This window comes from Callospermophilus lateralis, chromosome 9 (genome assembly GCF_048772815.1).
Source record: "Callospermophilus lateralis isolate mCalLat2 chromosome 9, mCalLat2.hap1, whole genome shotgun sequence".
NCBI classification, from domain to species: Eukaryota; Metazoa; Chordata; class Mammalia; order Rodentia; family Sciuridae; genus Callospermophilus; species Callospermophilus lateralis.
The window spans coordinates 76047242-76070484 of record NC_135313.1 but is presented as its reverse complement, the minus strand read 5'-3'; the positions used below and the strand labels follow the sequence as shown (position 1 = coordinate 76070484).

The 23243-nt window shown below is 38.2% G+C and overlaps 1 protein-coding gene across 3 annotated transcripts in view; it reads left to right on the top strand.

The window, feature by feature from the left end:
* Fmnl2 (formin like 2) overlaps positions 1–23243 on the top strand; it is a 282989-nt gene that overhangs the window by 174501 nt on the left and 85245 nt on the right. For all 3 annotated transcript variants that reach the window (XM_076865569.1, XM_076865571.1, XM_076865570.1), the window contains exons 3-5: positions 5961–6041; positions 10604–10680; positions 20385–20468. In XM_076865569.1, the coding sequence (XP_076721684.1) occupies positions 5961–6041; positions 10604–10680; positions 20385–20468 (242 nt within the window). The remainder of the gene's footprint in view (positions 1–5960; positions 6042–10603; positions 10681–20384; positions 20469–23243) is intronic.

The window sequence follows — 23243 nt, the reverse complement described above, 5'->3', positions numbered from 1 at the left end:
TTGGACATTTCATCACTCTATCTGGTTCTTAGATCTTCAGTAATAATAACATCTATTCCTTATTGAACACCTGCTGTGTGGCAAGCACTTGTGGTGGTTCATATTTTGCTTTGAACTACATGAGATGATAGAAAACAAACCTTATTGGTCTGACTTCCTTTATCACAAGATCAACAAATTCAATGAGAACACTTTTTAAAGTGGTTAAAATGGTGAACTCTGAGTGGGATTAAAGAAGCCTAATTAATATTACATATTAGAAAATGAGTTATGGAATGTTTTGATCAGGAAAGACTATTGAACTAGAAAAAACTCTTGCTAGTCTAAATAAAGGAAATCGTTTGGAAAAGTCTCTTCAAAAGTTATTTTCAGTCTGGGAGTGTAATGGAACACTTGGAAAGTCATCTTTTTCTCCCTGACTAGGAAAATGATTTCATATTCAGAGTTGAAGAATGCTTCAAAGCTCTCCAAGAAACTAGGAATGAATCTGGCATGCTGATTTTTCAAGTCTAATCTAGTGCAGAAACAGCCAGCTTTTCAGTTGGGAATGGAGAAAGGAGAGTTCTACAGTATTAACTGGATGTTTTTCTACTAGTCAGAATTCCTGATTGACTCCCAGTTGTCTGTCCTAGACTGAGTGGCCTGTTGTTTGACATGCACTCTTGTCAGTTCTAACTCATCATTTAGCTTCTTTTTGCCATTTCTGTTCATAAATAGTGTTCCTGAAACCCAGCTAAACCCCTTGAAGTTACTAGCACATGCCCTGTGCTTCTCTGCCTTTGTTCTTAGGTTCCCTCGTCTGGAAAACTCTTGTCTCCTTCCTCTTACACTGTTCTGGGTTATCTATATGCTGCCATCCCTTCACAATTCGATTCAAAAGCCATTTTCTCCAGGGAGATTGCTTTGATCATCTCAGTTGGAGAGAAGCTCACCTTTCTTTGAACTTCCAGAGGATCACATATGGTTCTTATCATATTGTACTTTGTGGTATAGCTATGTCTATAGTATCACACAGATAAGATTTAATGCTTTGGAAAATTGAATTTATTTCTTTTTTATGCTTTTTACACATAGTCGTGAATAATGTGTTCTGGATGAGTGAAAGGATAAAAATGACAAAAATCGTTTTCCCCAAATTTGGTATTATTCATGCCAGTGCCTGAAAGTAGGGGTTCTAAATGTGGTAGCATTATTCAAAATGTTCAGGGGTGGGGTCTTTTTTGGTAGAATGTTTCTATCCATTAGTAACCACAGGAACCTCCCCTGAACAGTAGCACAGCTGGGCTGGCACTGGTTTCCTTTGGTATTTGTTTTGCAAATTAGAATCCCATCAGAACTTGCCCATGGCCACCTATTGCAATTAATAGGTAGAGTCCCCCCCTTGCCTTTTATTTCTAGTACTGGAGATTGACCTCACAAATGTTGGGCAAGTGTTTCTACTGTTGAGCTAGACCCTCAGCCCTTTTTATTTATTTTGAGACAAGGCCTTACCAACTTCCACAGAATAGACTCAAACTTGTGATACTTACAGGTACATGCCACCATTCCCAACAGTCATTTTCCTCAAATCATCCTCTCCTTTCTCATTGTTCTCCATCTATTCCTATTTGTGCTTCCTATAAGTCAGAAGAATCTGGCAACCCCTTTGAAATTAAAATATTTTGGGGCAAGAACATGTATAAGCTTTTTTAGAGACTTTGGTGCTCTCAATTTCTTGGGGGAGTGTAGCTCACTTTGTGTCAATTATTTTTTATTTGTATAAATAATTCTCCCTATGAGGGCTGATGTGTTATGGCTTACCTCAATGCCTCCAACTCAGGAAATCTGATTGGTTTTGGCACCCCCTTCTCCATACAAGTGCACTATTCTTGGTCTTTTGTACACTGTATAAGTATTTTCTATCTATAAACAATATTAATGTGATATTTTATTCTCATCTTCTCCATGTCTACTGTGTCAGCATTCTATTTAAGAGAGTACACTCTTTGAGGACATGGATTATTTCTGTTCATCGAACTCTGAGGAGCACATAGCACCAAGCTGAATCTTCCAAATTAGAACTGATTAATGGCAATGGTTCTAGTTGTGATTATGGCTCATTTGGAGACTACAGTTTGCTTACTCAGACTTGGGAAAGGATGCCCAATCCCAGCTACTTCCAGCTTCTAAGGTGGGGAGGCATTCAAGTGTGGTAAACTTATGTGTAAAAAAGCAAAGCCCTTTGAATTTTCACTATCCATTGTGAATTATTACAGGATCCGAATAAAAAACATTAATAATGGCATAATGATGGTGACATCTAATTCATCCTTAAGGATACTTAAGCTGTTTGTGTAGCTCTGTCATTATACTACCGACATAGAGCCAGTGACCCTGTGACCATCCCAGACAGGGAGAGAAACTCAACAGTAAGTGTATTTGCCTGAGAGACATTCATTTCCTAGAGACTTTCTTTTTTTTCCCCCAAATGTCTTGCTGTAATTTCTTTCATTAAGTCTCAGAATATTAAGGTATAACATAAACTTGACTAGGATTTTGTTTGATTTTGGAGCTGCTTATCCAAATGATTTATAGAGTGGAAATGTTTATAATTTGATTGTTGTAAGTCAATCTCATACCAAATTAACCTCAATTAATTTCTTGTGTAATTAATTGTACAGGTGGATAGAGAGGTTATAAAAGATCAGAAATGTTTTTGCTAAAGGAGTGGAATAGCCAGGTCCCAATCTTTATACAGAAAAGCTTTCAGTGAGAAATTTCATTGCATATAAGTGAGGAGGGGAACTGTTCCCAAAGAAACAGTCCAGGTTTCAAAAAACTGGAAGCTGCTTTCTGCATCTCATAGCAAAGGCCATGTTGTAGTCTAGCCAATGAGTTCCACTCACGGGGATTTACCTAATTATTTACCTAATTATTTAGTACACGTCATAGCCCCTTTGTACAGTTCCTTTAGGAATCGCCTGGGTTTTCCACTTCTTGTTGCAGTTGATATGAGTGAAGTCCAATAAATGCTTTTCCTTTTCCGCTCTCTGAGAGCAGTTCTGTATAAGCAGCCTTACCTTCCTGGTGACCAGTTAATGAGAAATGTGTCATTATGAAAGCCATTTGGCACTTGCAGAACATGTGAGAGACACAACACCGGCTCAGCAGCAAATGTCTTTTAGTTTGGACATGAGTTTGACTGACTGGGTCCTATCATCAGAGCTGCTGTTCAAAGGCTCTGAAACCATAGTAGCAAATAATAAACACAAGTATAAGTTTATTAAATTTAGACCTTGTCCATAAAATTTCTTATCTTCAGAAAGGAAATAAAATCAAGTCAACAGGACCAGTAAGTGTGTATTTTTGAGAAAGCCTCTCTGAGTCACCAAAATTTCTTGTTTTAAAGGAATAAATATGACTGTTCTCTTATGAACAGATAGATAGCCTAAAAGAGCAAGAAAACAGAAGTCTCTTAGCAACTGTTGATGGGCTGAGATTTTAAGTCTTGAAACAGTGCATTTGGTGGAGTTACAATTTGTTGAGTCTCAAGTTTTAGGTACTTTTTATTTAGAGATAGGTGGTATTTGCTGTGCTGGCGAAGAGCTGTTTGTGTCATCATTGGATTTTTAAATTTTTGAAAATTGCAATTGTATTCTTAAAAATCATATTTTAAAATTAATATCCTAATCTCTCTCTCTCTCTCTCTCTCTCTGACATCAGCTTTTGTTAGCAAACACAGGTTGGCAGTCATGGTTTAATCAGTTCATTTTCCAGAACTTTTTGTGATTATTTTAGTCCTCAGCGACAGCATTGCTAACCCTATGGCAATAGAATCTCCTATGATCTCTTAGCAAAGTGTTAGTGTTGAAAAGAAAAAAAAAATCATATGTTTTCATGCATAGACACAATAATGTCACTAAACATGGTGAATATCAGTGAATTATTACTTAGCAATTGCTCTCAGACTGGACACAGTGGTGTATGTCTGTAATTCCAGCAATTTGGAGGCTGAGGCCAGACTATTGCAGGTTCTAGGTCATGCTAAGCAATTTAGAGAGACCCTGAGCAACTAAGGGAGATCCTAGCACTAAATAAACAAACAAATAGGACTGGGGATGTAGCTCAGTAGTAAAGAGCCCCTGTGTTCAATCTCTAGTACCAAAAGAAAGAAAATTGCTCTCAGGATTGAAAATTTGAGGGAATAATTAGCAACAGTATGTTGATCTCTTTTTAAAGAACTTTGAGATATAGTTTACATACTAAAAAGTTCATCCTGCTCATTTTTAAATGTTTTGAATCTTTATAGTAGATGACCTTCTCTTGGCACAGGAAGAAACTGAAGCTCAGATGTTTAATGACAAACTACTTCCCCTGTTATAAAGTATTAAATATTAGTAATAGCTGTTTCAATAAATTTCTGTAATAAGAGGTTCTTTCAATATCAGATGATCTTTAGCTTTTCTAAATCTGTAATTAGGTAAGACTTGAGTGGATCAGGAAGAATGTGGTGGTCCTTTGTGTTGGAGAAACACCAGTTTATGAGGGATAAAGAAATGCTTAATCATGTTGGCCTGTTGCCAGTGTTACAAAATATCAAAAAATTTCATTCTAAAGTAAGCAACAATCAGTAAAAAGAAAGATGAGGAAAAGATCTTTTGAGTTGTAGGTAGAAAAGAACATGATAAGAAAGTGATAAAATCCATCCTCATTTCATGGTTTTCTTTTTTAAAAATATTTTTTGAATCTTTAGTTTATTTATTTATTTTTATATGGAACTGAGGATCAAACGCAGTGCCTTACACATACTAAGTGAGCACTCTGCTGCTGAACCGCAACCCCAGCCCTCTTTCTTTCTTTCTTTGGTACTGGGGGTTGAATCCAGGGGTGCTTAACCACTGAGCCACATCCCCAGACATAATTAAATATTTTTGCAAAATATTTTATTAGAGACAGGGTCTTGCTGAGTTGCTAAGTGCCTCACTAAGTTGCTGAGGCTGGCTTTGAACTTGTGATCCTCCTGCCTCAGCCTCCCCAGTCACTGGGATTATAGGCATGTGCCACGGTGCCCAGCTTGGTTTTCTTTTAGAGCTGATTAAACCATCCTCCTTGTAGAATATATACAGAAAAGGTTGTGAAACCTGAGAACTGGCATATTAAGTAGAATAAAGTCAACGCCTGGTAACTACGATGCAGGTCCTGAAATAGCACTTTGCCAGCTTCTCAGGAGTGTTCTGTCTTTGCCTTTATGATTATGACCGATCCCTTCATTGGCCCTTCATCCATGACTTTTATGCTGTTTCTCTACAAGTGTGTGCAAACGTGGATGTACACATGTACACACACACACACACACACACACACACACACTGTATGTATATATACCTGATCAAAATATTTTTGGATCTCGTAACTAGGAGCTGCTTAAGGAGCCCATTAATGATAACACACATACCTGTGTTCACACTCACGTGCTCCACACTCCAGTCTCTTGGCTATAGACTCACCACTTATTTTTAATCAAATAAGTTGTATCTAGTTTGAGTCAAGTCTAAAAATATGGGATGAAACTAAATAATTGTCTGAAAGATAATTGAACATTGAAGACATCCCAAGAAATATACCATCTATTGAAGGCTTGTTCAGGAGGACTTGAAATAGGTCAGGCCAAGAATACCCTGCAGAGAAAGCATTTCATATTCTGGAGCTGAGCAGACATGGGTTTGTATCCTTTTGTACCACCAACAAGCTTTGGCATCAAAGGAAAATATTGCATTTCGCTGAGCTTCAGTTTCTTCCTGTGCCAAGAGAAGATCATCTACTATAAAGATCCAAAACAATTAGTGCATAGTGCTTATTTGCAGGGCCACATTCTCCTGGGATGCATTTTGGCCATGGTCGGTGACACTAATCTTTGTGATGTAGCAGACTGTGTCATGCCTTCACACCTTTCATGCTCTTTGCCTTTGTGCTTCCTGCAGGAACGATTCCAGGTGAAGAATCCTCCCCATACATACATTCAAAAGCTCAAAGGCTATCTGGATCCAGCTGTAACCAGGAAGGTAAGGGGATTTGTTTCCATTCTGTGTTGTAGCTTCCTCATTAGTGGACAGAATCCTTCTGTACTTGGAAAGATTTTCTTTCCCTTACATTTGTCTCTGCCAAAGCCTCTAGGAAAACCACCTTTGGATACTGAAAACATGAGAAGTAGGGGTGAGGGTACTCCACCATCCTCCTTGCTTAAGGAAGCATTTAGGAGTACTTTGCTCCATGGGGGTCACATACCTCTAATGGTTATTGACTCACTGCTATTTCCAATTACACAGGGCAGTGAGTCCAGCCCAAAGGTGGGTAGGCCCCAGGAATAGCAGGCTTTGCAAAAGGAATACTTGTCTTTCATGCTTTGGTGCATTTCTAGAGACTTTGAAAAATCACTGGGGCTTTGTCATCCCAGCTGTGCAGTCACATCCTGTGTTGATACTTTTAGTAGGTTCCCTGGCCCCAAACCCTGCCTCTGGCCCGAAGAAGGTAAGGAGAGAATAGTTGCTTCCATTCTCAACTGGCTCTCCTTTTACAAACAAGCCCTGCTTTGTGCAGCCACACAATTGGTTTAAGCCGATCCTTGTGGTAAAGCATGGAGCCTGGCACGGCCCTGCAGGCCTGGATGGGTCCTGGGATGTCTCAGGGCAGAGCCGCCCTTGCTCAGGATGGATGAAGTGGCTCTTCACCAGACAGCAGCATTTGTTTTTTCCTCAACCTTCCACAACTCCTGCTTTCAAGGATCCAGTGAAAATATCTCAAGCTGAATTCTCTGTTGTCTTGGCATGTGACTTATGAGAAAAGAAAGGCACACTTTTTCCGAGGAGCCAGTTTTCAGGGCTCTTGGCGCTTGAATTTTTTAAACTAAAACTTTTTCCCTCTTCCACGCTAACCCTTCCTTATTCCACACCTCCCAAAAAAGTCAAGCAAAGCAAAAAAAAAAAAAAAAAAAAAAAAAAATGGATTTCAAAAAGTTTTCTAAAGGTTTTCATAATTTCCCAAACTTGTAACTTCCAGGCTGGATGGCTTGAGCCCTGTTACACGCCTTCTGAGATGAGTAGGGCAAAAATGCTGATGTCTGCACACAAAATTGAGACCTCCTGTCAGAGAGAGAGAGACTGTTTTGCTCTCTCAGAAATCATTTAACAAAGAGGAATAGGACCCCAAATCTCTGTCTGCATGTTTGCTCCCTGACGCCTCTGCCCTGAACCATGCGTGTCCACCCGAATGCCCTGGTTTGATCTTGAAGGATGAGGCAAAAAACAGTCATTTAAACAGGCAAAAAAAAAAAAAAAAAAAAAGATAAACTGGAGGTTGGATTAACTACCTCTGCTGTAGTAAGATTTCTGTTGGGAGCTGACAGTAGGAGTGGATCTGTTCTGCACAACATAGTTATAACGCTTAAAACCCAGAAAAAAGGGAGATTTGTTTGGAATAAGGCATGGCTTGCAGCTGAAATGAGCTTAAAATTCTCAGCCTAGTATGGTGGTGGTGGGGTGTTTTCAAATCGGAGCTTTAAATTTTAGCACCAATACTCTAGGTTGAGCAGTCTTCCTTTAACTGTGTCTGGAGCCCTCTAGTACTTCATTCATTAATCTTTTGTTCAAATTAAATGGAAATAGCTTTTTTAAAAATTGTTAAATTCTTTAGCATGTTCTATTTAGATTTTCTTTTCAGTAGTTTTAAATGAAGCCCTCCAGGGCAGGGAAGGACGAGCCTAAATTAGATATCTCTGAGACCAGAACCCTCTAAATCAGCCTCCGTGTTTAATATCAGGCACTTATTAGACTGTGCTTGGGGGGAAGGATGTATTCTTGCCTGGCAGGGAAAAGGCTGCAGACCATGAAAAAAGAAGTTTTGGCCTTTGATAGAGCTGCACTTGGGGAATGAAACCTTTTGTGTGGCTCACCCTGGGGTCAGCTGCTGCCCTGGGTTCATCCACAGGTCCTCCTTTTCTAGGGAAGGAAGGAAAAGAGTACAGAACAAATGGATTCTACCTGGCTCCTCCTTGCTGGTCCCCCTGGGCTCATGATTTCTCCTTGAAGTGTTTTAAAGCATTCAGGATACATTGTACAAGTGCAAAGTGTTAGCACTCATTGTTTATGTGTTAGATAGAGAAGGGGATTCCAAAGCTTCTCTATGGTCTAGAATCCAGACTAAAATTGAGCTGTTCCCAAGATAGTACACAGGAATAAAGTCTGGTTCCATTTACCTCAATTATCATGCTGTTGCAAAAGGACAATGCCCAGGATGGTCAGTGCCTAGGAAATGTCAGCTGCTGCTGTTACTATTATCTAGTGCCTTGATTTGGTTACCTTGTTTTGAGATACACACACACACACACACATACACACACACACACATACACACACACACATCTTAACCCTTCTCCTGATCCTCATAAACGCCATTATGTTCTCACTGATAAGTTTGGGCCTTTGGGGCTGATGATGTGTAGGGGACAATCTTGCCTGAGAAAGCATAAGGCAGAGTTAGGGAAGCAGCAAAGGCCTTAGGGAGCAAGTCAGAACCGTGCCTAAGGCGCAATGTGGAATGCTGCAGTGTTTTCTGAAGGCCCCATGTGCAGACAGCCTAAGACTTAGGACTAAGGCGTGAATAGCTACTAGGGAGTGGGCAGCACACCTAGAAAAAGCTGACTGTGTAGTCTCCTCTCAGATCCTGTCTTCCTTTTAGCAAATTAAGAATATAAGGTTTTCTGTCTTTTCTCTTTCCTTCTATAATTGCCCACCTCACCCATTGATTTCTTTCTACTCAATTACTGATTTTAATCTCCAAGGGAAGTGTTTAGAGAATGAGTGAACCCTTTAGCCAACCATCCTGCTGTGCTCCCCTTTCTTGTCCTGTATTGCACTGAGCATCTTTATTGCTGGAAAGGGGTCGAGGAATCTGGACTTAGATGTTCCTCTAAACACCAATGACCCTACCATTTCTTAGGTTTTTTTTTTTTTTTTTTTTTTTTTAATGAAAAAGGGAATGTTTCTCTTTTTCATTGCATTAGGGATATTTTTATTTACTTTATCCCACTACATCTGGATTTCCAAAATACTACATCTTCTTAGCATGTTTGGGGAATAGCAGTTATGGAGAAACTGTAAGGAAGCCAAAGGGAAGAGAAGAGGGTGAGAGGAGCCTGCCTAAGCTGAGCCGTGTTCCAAGTCTCCATTAGGCCACAGGTCCCAAGTGTGTGACAGGGCTCTTGCCACCCCACATACTCAAAGCTTTATTTTCCACCTCTTGCCTTTCCTTCCTGTCCTTGGACATCTTTCTCTGAAGCCATGAGAGCCATTATCAGGGTTTGGAGCTGATGACTGTTGTTTCCACAGCACTTGTGACAGCAGAGAAGGGTCCTTCATATCCTGAGCATGAGTTCACAAAGCTTTTTCCTGTTAACAGTGTAATGTAAGGGTGGCTCAGGTCTATGACTCAGATAGCCTGGTTAGAAGGGATTGCACATCAGTTTCCTTCTTTCAGCATGGCCTGAGACTGTGGTCACTATAAATTAAATGTTTCTGTAGAAAAATGTGTTCCAGAGAACTAATTGTAGTGCAATCCATTGGTGTCTTGGAAATGGTTTAGATTCAAGAGGATAGAGAGATATAGAAGGACTCATTAAGAAAGAACTCCCAATGGAGTACTGGGAGGGTAGGTGGGATTTTGATAGGCAAGAGAACGAGGAAGGATATACTGCATGTATATGGGTATGTGCATGTGGGAGATGTTCTACAGGAGGGACCTCCTAAGTGAGGACTAAGGGGCAGAGATAATGATGAATGTTTGTTTTTGGAACACATTAGGTGTAGCAGAGAGGAATTTGATGTAGCAAGCTTGAGACTTTTCTGTGCTGAGCAAGACCTGCTTGCATGGCTGGCATCTGTATTTTGGGAGGGTTCCCACCATTCCCTAAGAATGGCTTACTGTGCCTAAACTGTTATTAAAAAAAACAAAATGGTTTATGCTGAGTGCCCATTTTTCCCCTGGGAGTCTGGAATTTTGCCATGAATAAGGCAGAGAGTGCCTTTGAGACCAACTCCCCCCCTCCCCCAAGTGAAAACCTTAGATGCTGGGTCTCCAGTGAACTTCATGACTATTGTCATTTGTGATTCCTGGGGGGAGGGGACTGTTGTAAACTTGCACCAGGTATCCTGCATACTTCATCCCTTTCATCTTCTTGCTTTGCCAATTTAGCTTTACTTTCTTTTGTTGTAATAAACCACAGCTTTGAGTGTGATTATATTCTGAGCCCTTGAGTCCTCCTAGTGGATCACTGAAATGGGATGATCTTGGAATCCCTGACCCGTAGCTATATTGGTGAATATTATTATATATGTGGAGTAGGGTAAAATATTCTACTTACTCAAAGATACTACATGAAATAATTTTTGTAGTTTTTTCTCATAAGGTACTTTTTATGATGAGAAAGATTTCTATGCTTTGGGGAGAGGGTGACAGAAGCCAGCTTCAGAATAAACATCTTTTCATATTTTATTAAGTTTATTATAAGAAAGCTGTAGTTGCAGCAGTTGCTGAAGTATGTTTTGTTAGAATCTGTGTTCTTTGATTATAGAAATTCAGAAGGCGTGTACAAGAATCTACGCAAGTGCTAAGAGAACTGGAAATCTCTTTAAGAACTAACCACATTGGGTAAGTATGCCTCTTTTATCATCTTAACTATAAGACCTTTGGGCATTTTACAAAGTGGCTGAATCATTTCCAAAGACTTGAGTTTCCTTATTGTTCATTCTAAGTTAAAAGTCAGGTTTATATAGGGTGGAATCTTTTGATCCTACTCAGCTTCCTCATTGTGCAGAATCATTAGAAGGAGAGATAGTCCTTGATTTGGCATATATATAACAATTCTATATTTCTTTGCTGCAGTGCAGTAAATATGGGCAGTTCATGATGAGTGCTTGTTCTCATGTGTACATGACAATTCTCTGGCAAATCAGGAAATCTCCAGAGTAGGTGTGGATTGCCATGTGCAGTGGTGCATGCTTATAGTCCCAGCCACTTGGCAGGCTGCAGCAGGAGGATCACAAGTTTGAGCCCACCCAGGGAAATTTTGTGAAACCCTGTCTCAAAATGAAAAAGGTCTGAGTGTGTAGCCCAGTGGTAAAGTGTCCCTGGATTCAATCTCCAGTATTTATAAAAGGTAGGAACAGTGTGGACTGAGATCCTAAAAAATCTCTAAGCTTTCATTGTGGTTCTTTAAGATGGTGAGTTAAAGGTGCTTTATTCCCCTTCCTCAATTCCCTAGAGTTTCTGGCCAGAAGGGGACAGAAACTGGAGTGATGTAACCTTACCCAGTCCAGACATGTTCCAGGTCTCTCATTCATACATCTCAAAATCTTGGGACCATGAAGTATAAATCTTCTCTGGGAAAATAAAGTTCAGGGAATCTCTGCACTAGCATTTCTGAGAGTTTCTTGCATGCAACAACATGGTGTTTTGCCTCAAGCAAATACAACTTTATTACATTTTTTCTTATTCCTGGGATGGCATAATTGAATCCTAAAATAAGGTGGTTTGTCTGCAAAGCAGTAGCAGATTTTGTAGCCTTTGTTTTGCTCCAAGTATGTGTTTCTATTAAGCAAGTATTTAACTTCTTTGAGGTTTGACTTTTTGGACTTTTCAATGAGAGGACATTTTCTTTTCATGTCCTCTATGATATATTTTGGAGGTATGTTGAAAATGGAATTATATACTCATATTACATATAGGTTATACATTACATAAATAGCAGTTTTCTTGTGTTTCAGACCATTATTGGTATAAATCATTCAAATGGTTCATTAGTACGATTATTTCAGAATAAATCCTTTTAGGGGTTTTGGGTGAAGTAGCCTAATTGTGGAGTGCATGCCCAGCATGCGAAAAGCCTTGGGTTCAATTCCTAGCACCCACCAGAAAAGAACAAGTTTTTTAAATTGTAGAAATGCCATTGTGATTTATAGATGAGAGGGTTTGGGTAAGGATGTTCCTTTCCTAAAGGATGATCTGGCAGATTTGTGACTTTGAGAACAAAGTCTTCAGAAAATAAATGAGCCTGGTCTTTGTCTACAAAAATGGACTTAGAGAAATGAATCAGAGAAAATCATTATTGTAGAACTGGAAGTGGAAGAGAAGGTTTGCCCAGTTCCTCGTTTTACAGATGAAAAAAATTAAGGCCCAGAGACAGCGAATTGCACAAAGTATATGGTTGTAGATCCAGGTGCTTTGGCTCGAAGCTCTGGTTTTTCAACTTGCTTACCCTGGCAGCTCTTTCTGTGAAGGAAATTAAGATAATTGGGACTCTGGGATCAAAGCAACGAGGCTTGTCTGTTGAGGGTAATGTTGATGGTACTTTAATACAGTTGGGCATTCAACTTGAGAAGTTGAAATACTTTCCAATATTTATGGGTCAGGAATGAGATTTTATTTGGTATGGTCCAACCCTATATCTTGGCACTTTTTTGACTGATAATGGTGGAATGAGTTGTAGCCAGGATTTCTACAAACTGTCAAAAAACATTTCTTCAGGTATTTATGAAATATCTTGAAATTGACCACCAAATACCAAAGCAAGACAATCATTTCCAGTACAAAGTTGTCAGAATAGAAGAGTCCTGGTTGGATTGAAGCCAGTGTAATCTGCAAGCAATTGAAGTGGTTTGTTTAGGATACTGTAGGTGTGCTGGAAGATTTTTAAATTTCTTCCATCTTCACTTGCTAAAGTTTTCCCTTGCCCACCACTGAAAACTTTGGCTTTAGCAGCAGAAAAAGTCATAGAGATGCATCATTGTTTGGTATATGCAACCAATTACTGGCATAAACTTATCTGGAAAATAAAACCACACACTAAGATTTTGACCTGTCTTTCCCATCCCAAACACCTGGAACTGAACTGGACTCTTCATTATGTAAACTATCTGGCTGGACCTCATTTGATTGGGAAATCTTCTAAAGAATTACTTAATGATAAGGATAATAAATTATTACCATGGGGGAATATTGGAAGGCAATGTGCTATATAAGGGATCAATAGGTTTTATCATAATCCTTTGAGTTAAATAATGTATAATTTGGTGTCTATTTGTCTTATGAAAAGATATATTGATTCAAACTTTTGCCATGCCCCCTTTTAGTTGTTTGACCTTAGATATATTACATAAGCCCTCTGCACTTACCATGTGAGCTAAGTTAACTTATCTGTAAAAATGAGTGTTTGAGCTGAGGATATAGCTCAGTGGTAGAGTGCCTGCCTATCATGCCTGAAGCCCTCAGTTCAATCGCCAGCAGCATAAATATGTTAATAAATAAAATGAGTGTACTAATACTTAGCTCATAGGAATGTTCTGAGGACTAAATGAGATAATTTATAAAAGGTCTTCTAGAGAATCCTGATATGTAGTAGTGACTCAATATGTGATAGCTATTATTTATTGTTATGCTTCTGGCAAATAATATCTACTCATAATTCAACAATAATATATAACACATCCCTAAGGAATTCCATGCAGAGTGTTACTCCATCTAAAATGATCCTGATACCTAGGGTATTGTGAAGTTTGCAGTTCCCAGAAATTAAAAGGAGGAATTACATTTAAGATCTACTTATTCTGAAAAAATTATTCTTGGCACATGCTTGCACTTCAAGGTTAAAGTCTTGGGTTTTGCTGAGATAACATTCTAAGCTGCAGCTTTGTCAAGCAAAGGGTTCTGAGTTTTGATATAAGCCTAAAACTCTATAAATAGAGCAATCTTCTGAGAAAGAAAATTAATTTTCTTTGAGCCAAATTGAAATAAGACTTGGGCTAGGAATAATCCCATTCACTCACTGTTAGGAGCTATCACAATAGAGAATTGGATTATAACTTATCCAAGTCCCTGAAATTACTTGAAATACCCTTGAAATGAACCAAGTACCATTAGAACACACTGGCAAACAGCATGAGCCCGGCAGATGTCACCATGCTTCTGATGTCAGGGTGATAGGATTCAAGTGGTACTAAGGGTGAGCTGGATAGATTTACTGGCTTTATTCTGTGGAACTGAGGTGTAGGTGATCTCCTGGCAGGTAATTGATTCTAGTAAAAGTGCCTGTAATGATGGACAATTACTTCTTATCCAGGGTGCAAGGTCATATAAGTTTTGAAAGATGCTTCTTTCACTTTATCTTACGGGTAGCTGAGTGAACAGGCATGAGATTGCAAGAGGAAAGAGGTACGTTGGCAAGGAGGGGAAGAGGTTTGTATACAAGGGAAGGAGCTAAGGGACTGCTTAGTGGCTTCTTTGTCAATCATGCTGACTAGACCATGCCAAATGGGGAAAGATAGGAGAGTGACCAGGCCTACTTTTAAAATGCATTTACATGTGGGGTGTGTATGTATGCATCAAACTACCCTATGATTAACTCATTCCTACTTTTTTAGAAATCAAGATCATAATTGTTTTGTCTTTTATTAAGCACTGTGTTAGGCATGTTAAATGTACTGTTTCATTTATTTCTTACCAATATCTCATTATTGCCCTTTATCCCTGAATCATTGATTTACGAATGAGAATACTGAAGGTGAGCTATTAAGTATCTTATTGAACTGCTCACCACTTGGAACCACTGAGGTTTGAACGTACATTTGCCCAGATCTAAGGTACATTATCCATACTAGCAGTTCTCACCATTTTTTTTTTAATATCAGAACCCTTTAAGTTTTTGAACCCCAGTAAGCTTTTGTTTATGTGCATTGCATCTATTAATATGTAACATATTTGGAAATTAAAGCATATATTTTAAATGTATTTAATAAGATTTAATATTTAGTAAGCATTAATTTAGATATATAAAAAATATTTGTATGAATATTAACATTTCATGAAATTAACTATTTTCCAATTTAAAAAATTAGTGGCAAGTAGCTTTTTTCTTTAAACATTTTTTTGCAAATCTCTTTAGTATCTGAATAATAGAAAGAAAATAGATTGTTCTGAGTGTACGTTCAGTCGTTTGTGAGACATTATTTTAGTTGATGTATATGAAGAAAATTTTTGCCTTTCACTATGTATACATACTTGAAGAAAGGAAGAGTTGTTAAATGCCCTACTCAGATAATGACAGGTATTCCTTTTTAAAAAAATAATACACCAGAATTCAACAAGTAGAAATTACTTCCTAAAGGTAATGCTGTATTATGTTAAAATCCACTTGTGTAGTCTTGCATTTTGAATGGATCTTTTAAAATTTTTTTTATTGCTCAAAACATTACAGTGATCTTGATATATCATAATTTGATTCAAATGGATCTTTTTTCAAAAATATTTTTTTTTAGTTGTAGTTGGACATGATACCTTCATTTTATTTATTTATTTTTATGTGGTTCTAGGTTGAATGCTCTACCACTGAGCCACAACCCCAGCCCCTTGAATGGATCTTTTTTCCTCATGAGTCTATGACATGATTCCTTCAACCCTCCCTCCCAGGAATGGGAAGATTGAACCTAGGGCTTCACACAAAGTAGTTAAGTTCTTTACTATTGGACTACATCCCCAGCTATATTTCTTTTTTCTTTTCAAATTTTGAGACAGGATCTTGCTAAGTTGCCTGGAGCTTGCTATCTTCCTGGCTTTTTCTACCTGTGATTACAGGCATGCGCCACGGCACCGGCTTATAATGTGATTTCTTAACATCACACATTGATCACTGGAAAGCATTATTGCAGTGAGTTTATTTGGCTCTTTTAGTTGTTGAAACATGTCATTCTATAATATTTACAATATTTTTTAAAAAAATTACATTTGTCAATAATAACCAGTCTCACTCATCAGAATATACTTTTAAATAATGGGAAACTGAAGTAGGGGTGAATACATGTTTTCCAAAAGTTTTACTTTTACTTCGAACCTCAAATTTTGTCACTGATGACAAATACTTTCTGTTGTTTTCCCTAAAATGACAGACTTAATTTATTTATTTTTGAGTAAATGACTGCATTCACCCCAAACTGTATCACAATAGTTTATCAGTTACTGTTTTAAAATTATTTTTTTAGTTGTAGATGGACACAGTACCTTTATTTTATTTATTTTTTGTGTGTGGTTCTGAGGATCAAACCCAGTGCCTCACACGTGCTAGGCAAGTGCTGTACCACAGAGCTATAACCCCAACCCTGTTAGTTACTTTTACAAGTAAACTGAAAAAATAAATGGCAAGTTCAGCATGCTACTCAGACAACTGCCCAAGTGCTTTTCCTTGAACCAACAGACGTGCTTTTTACATGAGCTTCCTGTTTTTTCATACACAAAATTAAAAAGATATGTACTCAAAATATGTATTGCTTTTTTAAGGGTGTTCTCAAGTGAGGCTTGCTTCCCACCCTTCCTGGAGTACATGGGGTAAAGAATGCAATAATAAGTGAATGTTAGGTTGGTGGCGACTTGGTGGCAACTTAGAACAGAGCAGCCTGCATCCGAAAAGAACATCAATCAGATGCCAACGGAAATGTCTGTCATTCAGCCAGATCTCCTGACTAACACCTGTCAATCAACAGGACCCCCCTGGCCAATCCCAGAGTTCAGCCAACTCCCCTGACCAACTCCAAGGGGGCAAGGGACTCTAAGAACACCTTTTCCTGTCCCAAGCCCTTCCCTTCCTTCTGTAAGCCCCATAAAAGTCCAGTCCGGTCGTGCTTCCACGCGTTTCTCCTCAGACCCTTCCCCTGTCCCCTCTGTGGGTCTGATCCACTTCCTCCCTGGAGTGATATCTCAATAAAGCCTGTTCAGCGGCCCTTTTAAATCTGCCTCCTTTGGCCGCTGCCTGCCTTGTCTGATCTGACAGTGTATCCTTTGGGGGCAGCAGTTTTACCCACCATTTCTTTTGTGTCATGAATGTTGGAATTAACAAAGTGCAAAAAGAATGACATCTTAATATTTTTGTGGATAGTCATAGTCATCCTGAGTAGGTTTCAGGGACCTCTTGTGGTAAGTGGGTTACACATTGAGACCAGTGTCAAATCTTGATGGTTCTTATTTTCTCTTATTTTCCATGATTTTTCGGCTACTTCATTTCTTGCCATCTGTCTATAAGATCTCTCTCTAAAGGAGACTGGCAAAGGAAATTCATTATTTGTCTTATTCTCTTGTACATATTCTGGCTGCTTTGTTTGATCTTGGAAATTGAAAGCCAGGAGGGTCCCTTAAGACTTAATTTTGCATATGAGGATAATGAAATCCTAAGATTTGGGGAGGCAAGGAGAACAAAGTTTTGAAATAAAGCTTTGAGCAGTCTACAATAAAACAGTGACTGTTAGCATTTGCGCTTACTTCTCTTCTTTGAATCCAGTTTTTCATGATCCCTGTCTCTCCCAGCTTCTAAGCATCTGATTTGGAATTTGCCTGAATTTAAATTTATAACATATGGTAATTACATTTGAATCTGTGAGGCACTTGGGAAGTAATGTGTGCTGTAAGAGCCAGAAATAATTTTACTTTCCAAAACCTGTAATCACCCAATTTGAAACTGTTTGCCTATTGGCAACATATTTAAAAAAAAGTGTGAGTAGCATGCATGGAGATGAAAATGGAAATACATTATTATGGGAACCCTAAATATATGATGGAATCATTACATGATCAAGTATATAGATTTCCAAAATGAGGCATCTGTATTCCTTGAGTGCCTGTAGAGTCAAGATTCTGCTTTAAAAGTTGTCCCTTCTCATCCCCTTGTCCCTCTTCATTTTTCATGGAAGTTTGCTTTTAGTTCTGTTCTTTTCCATACAGAATAACACAAGCAGGTGAGGGCAGGGGCTGAGAGGTCAGGAGGAGTAGGGGGGGACTGTCTTTCTTATAATCCATATCCTTCTTGCTAGAATGGCTTTGCTCAGCTAATATCATTGATGAAGGAGATAAGGTAGCCAGTCTTCTATGATTTATATTTTCTTCTTTCCTATGTCATTTGGGGATGTCATGGATGAGACCCAGGGAGGATCTCATAGCTTAGAAACATAGATTTATTGCTTATTATTCAACCAGAAGCAGGGCATGTTATACTCTAGCTAGCCTTTTAGCAAGTAAGCAACAGGCTCCTGAATTTCATGGAAATTGTCATTTAAGGCACTTTTACTCAATGTCAGCATGTGGGGATGAGGACATTGATGAGCATGTTAAAGTGAAGTAAACAAAACCAATTAATCTTTATTCCTGCATCAAAATATATACATGTTTGCATGTTGAGTTAAGAAGACTGCTTCTCTGGACTTGTTTGGCTATTTCCTACCTTTTTTTTGGGGGGGGGGTTAACTTTTTATGTCTTGGTCATTTGCCTCTTGTCGAATTTGGCAGAACGTCTGAGGAGCGATGGGGCTGCTGGTTGTTGAGACATTGGCTAGTATGGAGGGTACCCTGAAGGATCTGTACTCTTCAGAGGCAGTGTTTGCAGAATCAACCAGAAGGAACTTCAATGACTACTTTTCTCTACTTCTGAGTTCATGGGCAACTAATATGTGAAAAATATGTGAAAGTGAGACTGTCCTCCAAATCTGGACCCTTATTGTTATTTTTCATACTAAAAAGACACCACTCTGGATCAATTGGCATTGTACAGTCAGAGCCCATAGGCTAGACCAGTGGAGAGGCCAAGGGGAAGCACGGGGGTTTGAATTTAATGAATGACTAGTTTTCTGATCTTGATGGAGAATTCTAGTTCTTAAGTCTCCTGCCAATCATAAAAAGAAAAAAAAAGTTTGCTTTTACTCTTTCTATGCTTGTAATTATCAGCATTTAAAATTGTTGAGTGTCTCCTGAAATCTAGCAGCATAGGGAATATTTAAAATAAAGTATCTAGAAACGGATGCTGTGAGAACACGTATGTGGCTGTTTTGGAAACTTCAGCCTCAACCAGCAGGCAGCCCTGTTAGTTGCATTTAGGTCTTATAACAAAGCTGCTTTGTGAGAGTGAACAGATGCTGTTTTCTTTGCCAGTGTTGCTGCTCTGGGTTTTTTGTAAAGGTTGTATTCTTACACACAGCTGTGCGAAGTGCAAATGTTTTATGGTAGCCTGTCTGAGGCACTTGGGGGATATACAAGTCAAGCTGTCTTAATTTCCCACCTTTCTGCCTCCTACAAGAACCTGTAGATCTGAGTTTGCATTATGGAGGTGACAGGAGCTTGGAGAAATAATAAGCTTGATGCTTAGACAAAAAAATGAAGACCCTCCCTCCATCCAAGGGAGAGGAAACAACAAAAATTTAAAAACAAGCATCCTGTGTTCATCAGATTTTTTTTTCTTTCTTTCTTTCTTTTTTTTAAAAGACAAATATCCTAAGTAGTTGCTCATCTGTAAGGACACAAGGGAAAATTGTCCTACTATTTTAATAGATAATAAGACTGGCTTCCATGGTAGCTCTAGTGTTCATAGTTGGTCAGACTTTTTGGCACTACGTTTATGGAGAAGAGCAACCATTTAGGAATGCATTTGGCAGATGTCCCACAAGTACCATTTTGATGACAATCAATGAACTTTTTCCTCATTATTTGTTGGAGTTTCTCAGTGAGTGAAGATTTAATCAGGTCTCACATGTTCTTTGAAGGTTAGTACACTGGAGGAAATCTGTAAAATGGGGTAACAGGTGTTTATCCTCAGTACCTAAACATGAGGTTTGACCATCTGATTGTAATTGTTATGAAGATCAAATAAAATGTCTACATTTTCAATAAAATGTTAATCACCATTCAAATGTAAGGTGGTATTTTTTAAAATTCAATCTTTAAAAAAAATATATTTTTATCACGTGTTGCCCTTGGTGATGGCCTGTGGTGCTTGCGGCCTTTTAAAAGGTTTTAACGTTCATGGAAAAAATTAAGCAAATCTTTACCTCTATTGAATTTCCAGAAGCCCATAAACACTGGCCTCTCATTGGCTAGTTTAGTGGTTTCTACAGCTTCGTGTGCCAAGAAGGAGTTGAGTGTGGATTTGGAGCCCTGCCGGGATTTCAGTGGTTATGGCGTCATGTCCCTAGTCTGCTCATTCTCTGTTGAATCTTGGCTTCTTCATCAAGCAGCATGTGGATCAGTTGTGGTGGAAAAAAGTACATTTAGCAAGTTCCTTTTTTTGGAAAGTTCTTTTATAGGTTATCTTAAACCTCCTAAGCAGTGAAATGCAATGGCACCCGCACAGGTTTTGCTCCTTGTTTTTGTGTGTGGAAATGTATTTTTCTAGAAGCCTCTACCACATGTGGAATAGCCTAGGTTTTCCTCTGAATTTCCTTTGAAGCATTGTATGTTTCTGACAGAAAAGCAAAACTTGCCACTGTTGTCCTCTCCATAGCAGATCATGTGGTCAACCTCTTCAATGATTTTTTTTTTCTCTTCACCAGATGGGTCAGAGAGTTTTTGAATGAAGAAAACAAAGGCCTTGATGTCCTAGTAGAATATCTATCATTCGCACAGTATGCAGTAACGTAAGTAAAATTTGGCTTGTTTGCATTTGAATTTTATGTGGTCACAGAATATGCAGTTTAATGGTAAAATTATATACCACATTCAGGGCAGGAAACCAGAAAGAGATGTGAGAGGGGTTTAAGGTGGTATGTTTTTGTTGAATAACTAAAAACTAATCACATAATTAATATTAGAAACACTTTTAGGGGAGAAATAAGCTGAGTAAAAAGCACCTTCAGAGGAACCTTGCTTTCAAAACGAAGTACTTTGTATTTGTTTGTGGTTCTGGGGTTTGAACCCAGGGTCTCATGCATAGTAGAGAAGCATTCTGCTATGAAACTTCACCATAGCCCCAAAGAAGTACTTTGTTGATGGATGAAGTTACAGATAGCTACATGGTAGAATGCTCTAGAAGTTACTGAAAGATGAATATGGTGTTTTGAGTGAAAAAAGCAAGATGTAGAAAAGTGACTGTTATTTTTTAAAATTTAATTTGGGGGCTGGGGTTGTAGCTCAGTGATAGAGTGCTTGCCTAGCATGTGGCTTTGACTCTCATCGCCACAAATAAAGAAATAAAAGTCCACTGACAACTAAAAAAAAAAAATTCTTTAAAAAAATTTAATTTCAGGGAGCTGGGGATTGTATGTAGTAGGGCCTTATGCATGCCAAGCACACTTTACCTACCACTGAATGATTCCTACAACTTTTTTGTTTTTTTGCTAGAACTGGGGATTGAACTCAGGAGTATTTCACTGCTGAGGTACATCCCCAACCTTTGTTTTATTTTTTTATCTTTTTAATTTTTGAGACAGGGTTTCACTAAGTTGTCCAGGTTGGTCTTGAACTTGTAATCCTCTAGACTCAGCTTCTTACAGGTGTGTGCCACTCTGCCCAGGCCATCTTTTAATTTAAAAAATAATGTTATTGGTGGTATGGCCAGTGATAGAGCACTTATCTAACATGCGCAAGGCCTTGGGTTCAATCTCTAGCACCCTCCCCGCTCCAAAAAAAGATAAGCTATGAATATGGATGTATATGTGTATATGGATGTATATTTATAATGCTAGTACATGCATAGAAAACAATTGCAGAAATAGACACTGATAGTGCACCTAGAGGGACACCCCTCACCCCTGCCATTAAAAAAAGAAAAACAAAACTTTTTCTTTTTACTTTATATGTATTTGTGTTGTTTTGATTTCTTGCCCAAAAGTTGAAGGGGGGCGGGGTGGAAATACTGGGGCAGACCATGAATCCTTGATTGTATTATTTCATAAATTCTCCCATTTTCTTGACTTCTGAAATGGTTTACAATAGGACTAAAGCATGTACATTTGAAAAATTCTCTTCACATTTTCTCTTTAAGTCAGACACATCCCAGCATCCACAGGTTTTGTTGACATTAGATTGAGGCAATAAAACTGTAGTTTTAATTTGATTGAAAGATGTTCCAGCCTAGGTGGTACTTCTTCCACCCTCACTGTTCTTTTAAAATTAGTAACTTGTTTTTTTATATTGCCTCACTCTAAAAGAGTCCCAAGACCTAACCAGATGTTGTCATATAATCCCCATCACTTCCCTGAGAATATGTGAGAAGGAAATAATTATTCTCACCTTACAGAAGCAGAAACTGAAATGTTAACTGAAACTGGCTCCATGAGTTTCTGTTTTGTTACCTGTCATATATTAGATGGAATAGACTAAATAAATAAATAAAAGCCAGCAGATAAGTTCTTATCTCCCTGAGAAATTGTTCCTGAAACATAATCCTGGTTTTTATAGCATGTTCTATCAAAGGGTATTTCTTACATATCTCTGTAATATCAAAATCTGCTAATCTTTTTTATGCTTCATATTATTTGATAAAGCAGAATAATAATCTCATATATTTTGAAGTTCTAGGGTAATGTTTATGGAATTGAGGGAGGGCTACGAAAAATCAGGAATAATGAATAAGAATACCATGTTGTATATTCTGTGTTTGCGATAACGAATGCTTTATGTATGACAATGCAGCTTGTAAACTAGATTTCCCAGATGTGCCTTCATATAGGATGAATGAGCAAAGGTTGTGGTGCTGTGTTGGAATTCTTGTAGTCTATAGCGTAAGACAGTAGTTCACAAAAGTTCAAAACTCAAAGAGTTCTTGTTTCCTAATCTTATACTTTGGATTTTGTTTTGGTATTAGCTTTAAACTTTTTGCTATTAGCTTTCATTTGGTTTTGCTTTACTTAGATAATAAATTACATAATATAGTTGGTCTTTTGTATTAATGAAATAAAAAATTTCCTTCTATTCCTTGTCATATCTTAGTTTCCCAGCCTATGGAATGTGAAACAATAGGCTTAGAGCCTATCTCTAAAATAGAAGCATTCATTAAGGTGCATGTTTCCTTTTTCCATGTGAGAGTAGGGGCGATAGATGCTGGATGGCTGAATGATTCGAGGGCTGCAGGGGGATCTGGTGAGCTTGTCAATTTCATGAGTGATCCCTTTGACTTAAACCTCTAGTCTTAATGATAGCTTTCTCTTTTTTGTACTCAAAAGTTTTCTTAGATTACCCTGTTCTGCCTCTTTTTTGTTGAGTATTTCTCTTGCTTCAAAAAGCATGCCAACATTTTCATCAGATCTCTGCAGTGGCTTTGTGCATCAGTCTCTGCGGATCAGGCTTTAATAGCTGGAAAAGTATCACCTAGTTTTCAGACGACTATTCTAATGATACTTTTATTTTGGCAGTCATATTTTTATTTAAAAAAAATCATCAATCATTTCAAGAATATGTTATTTTTCTTTTGC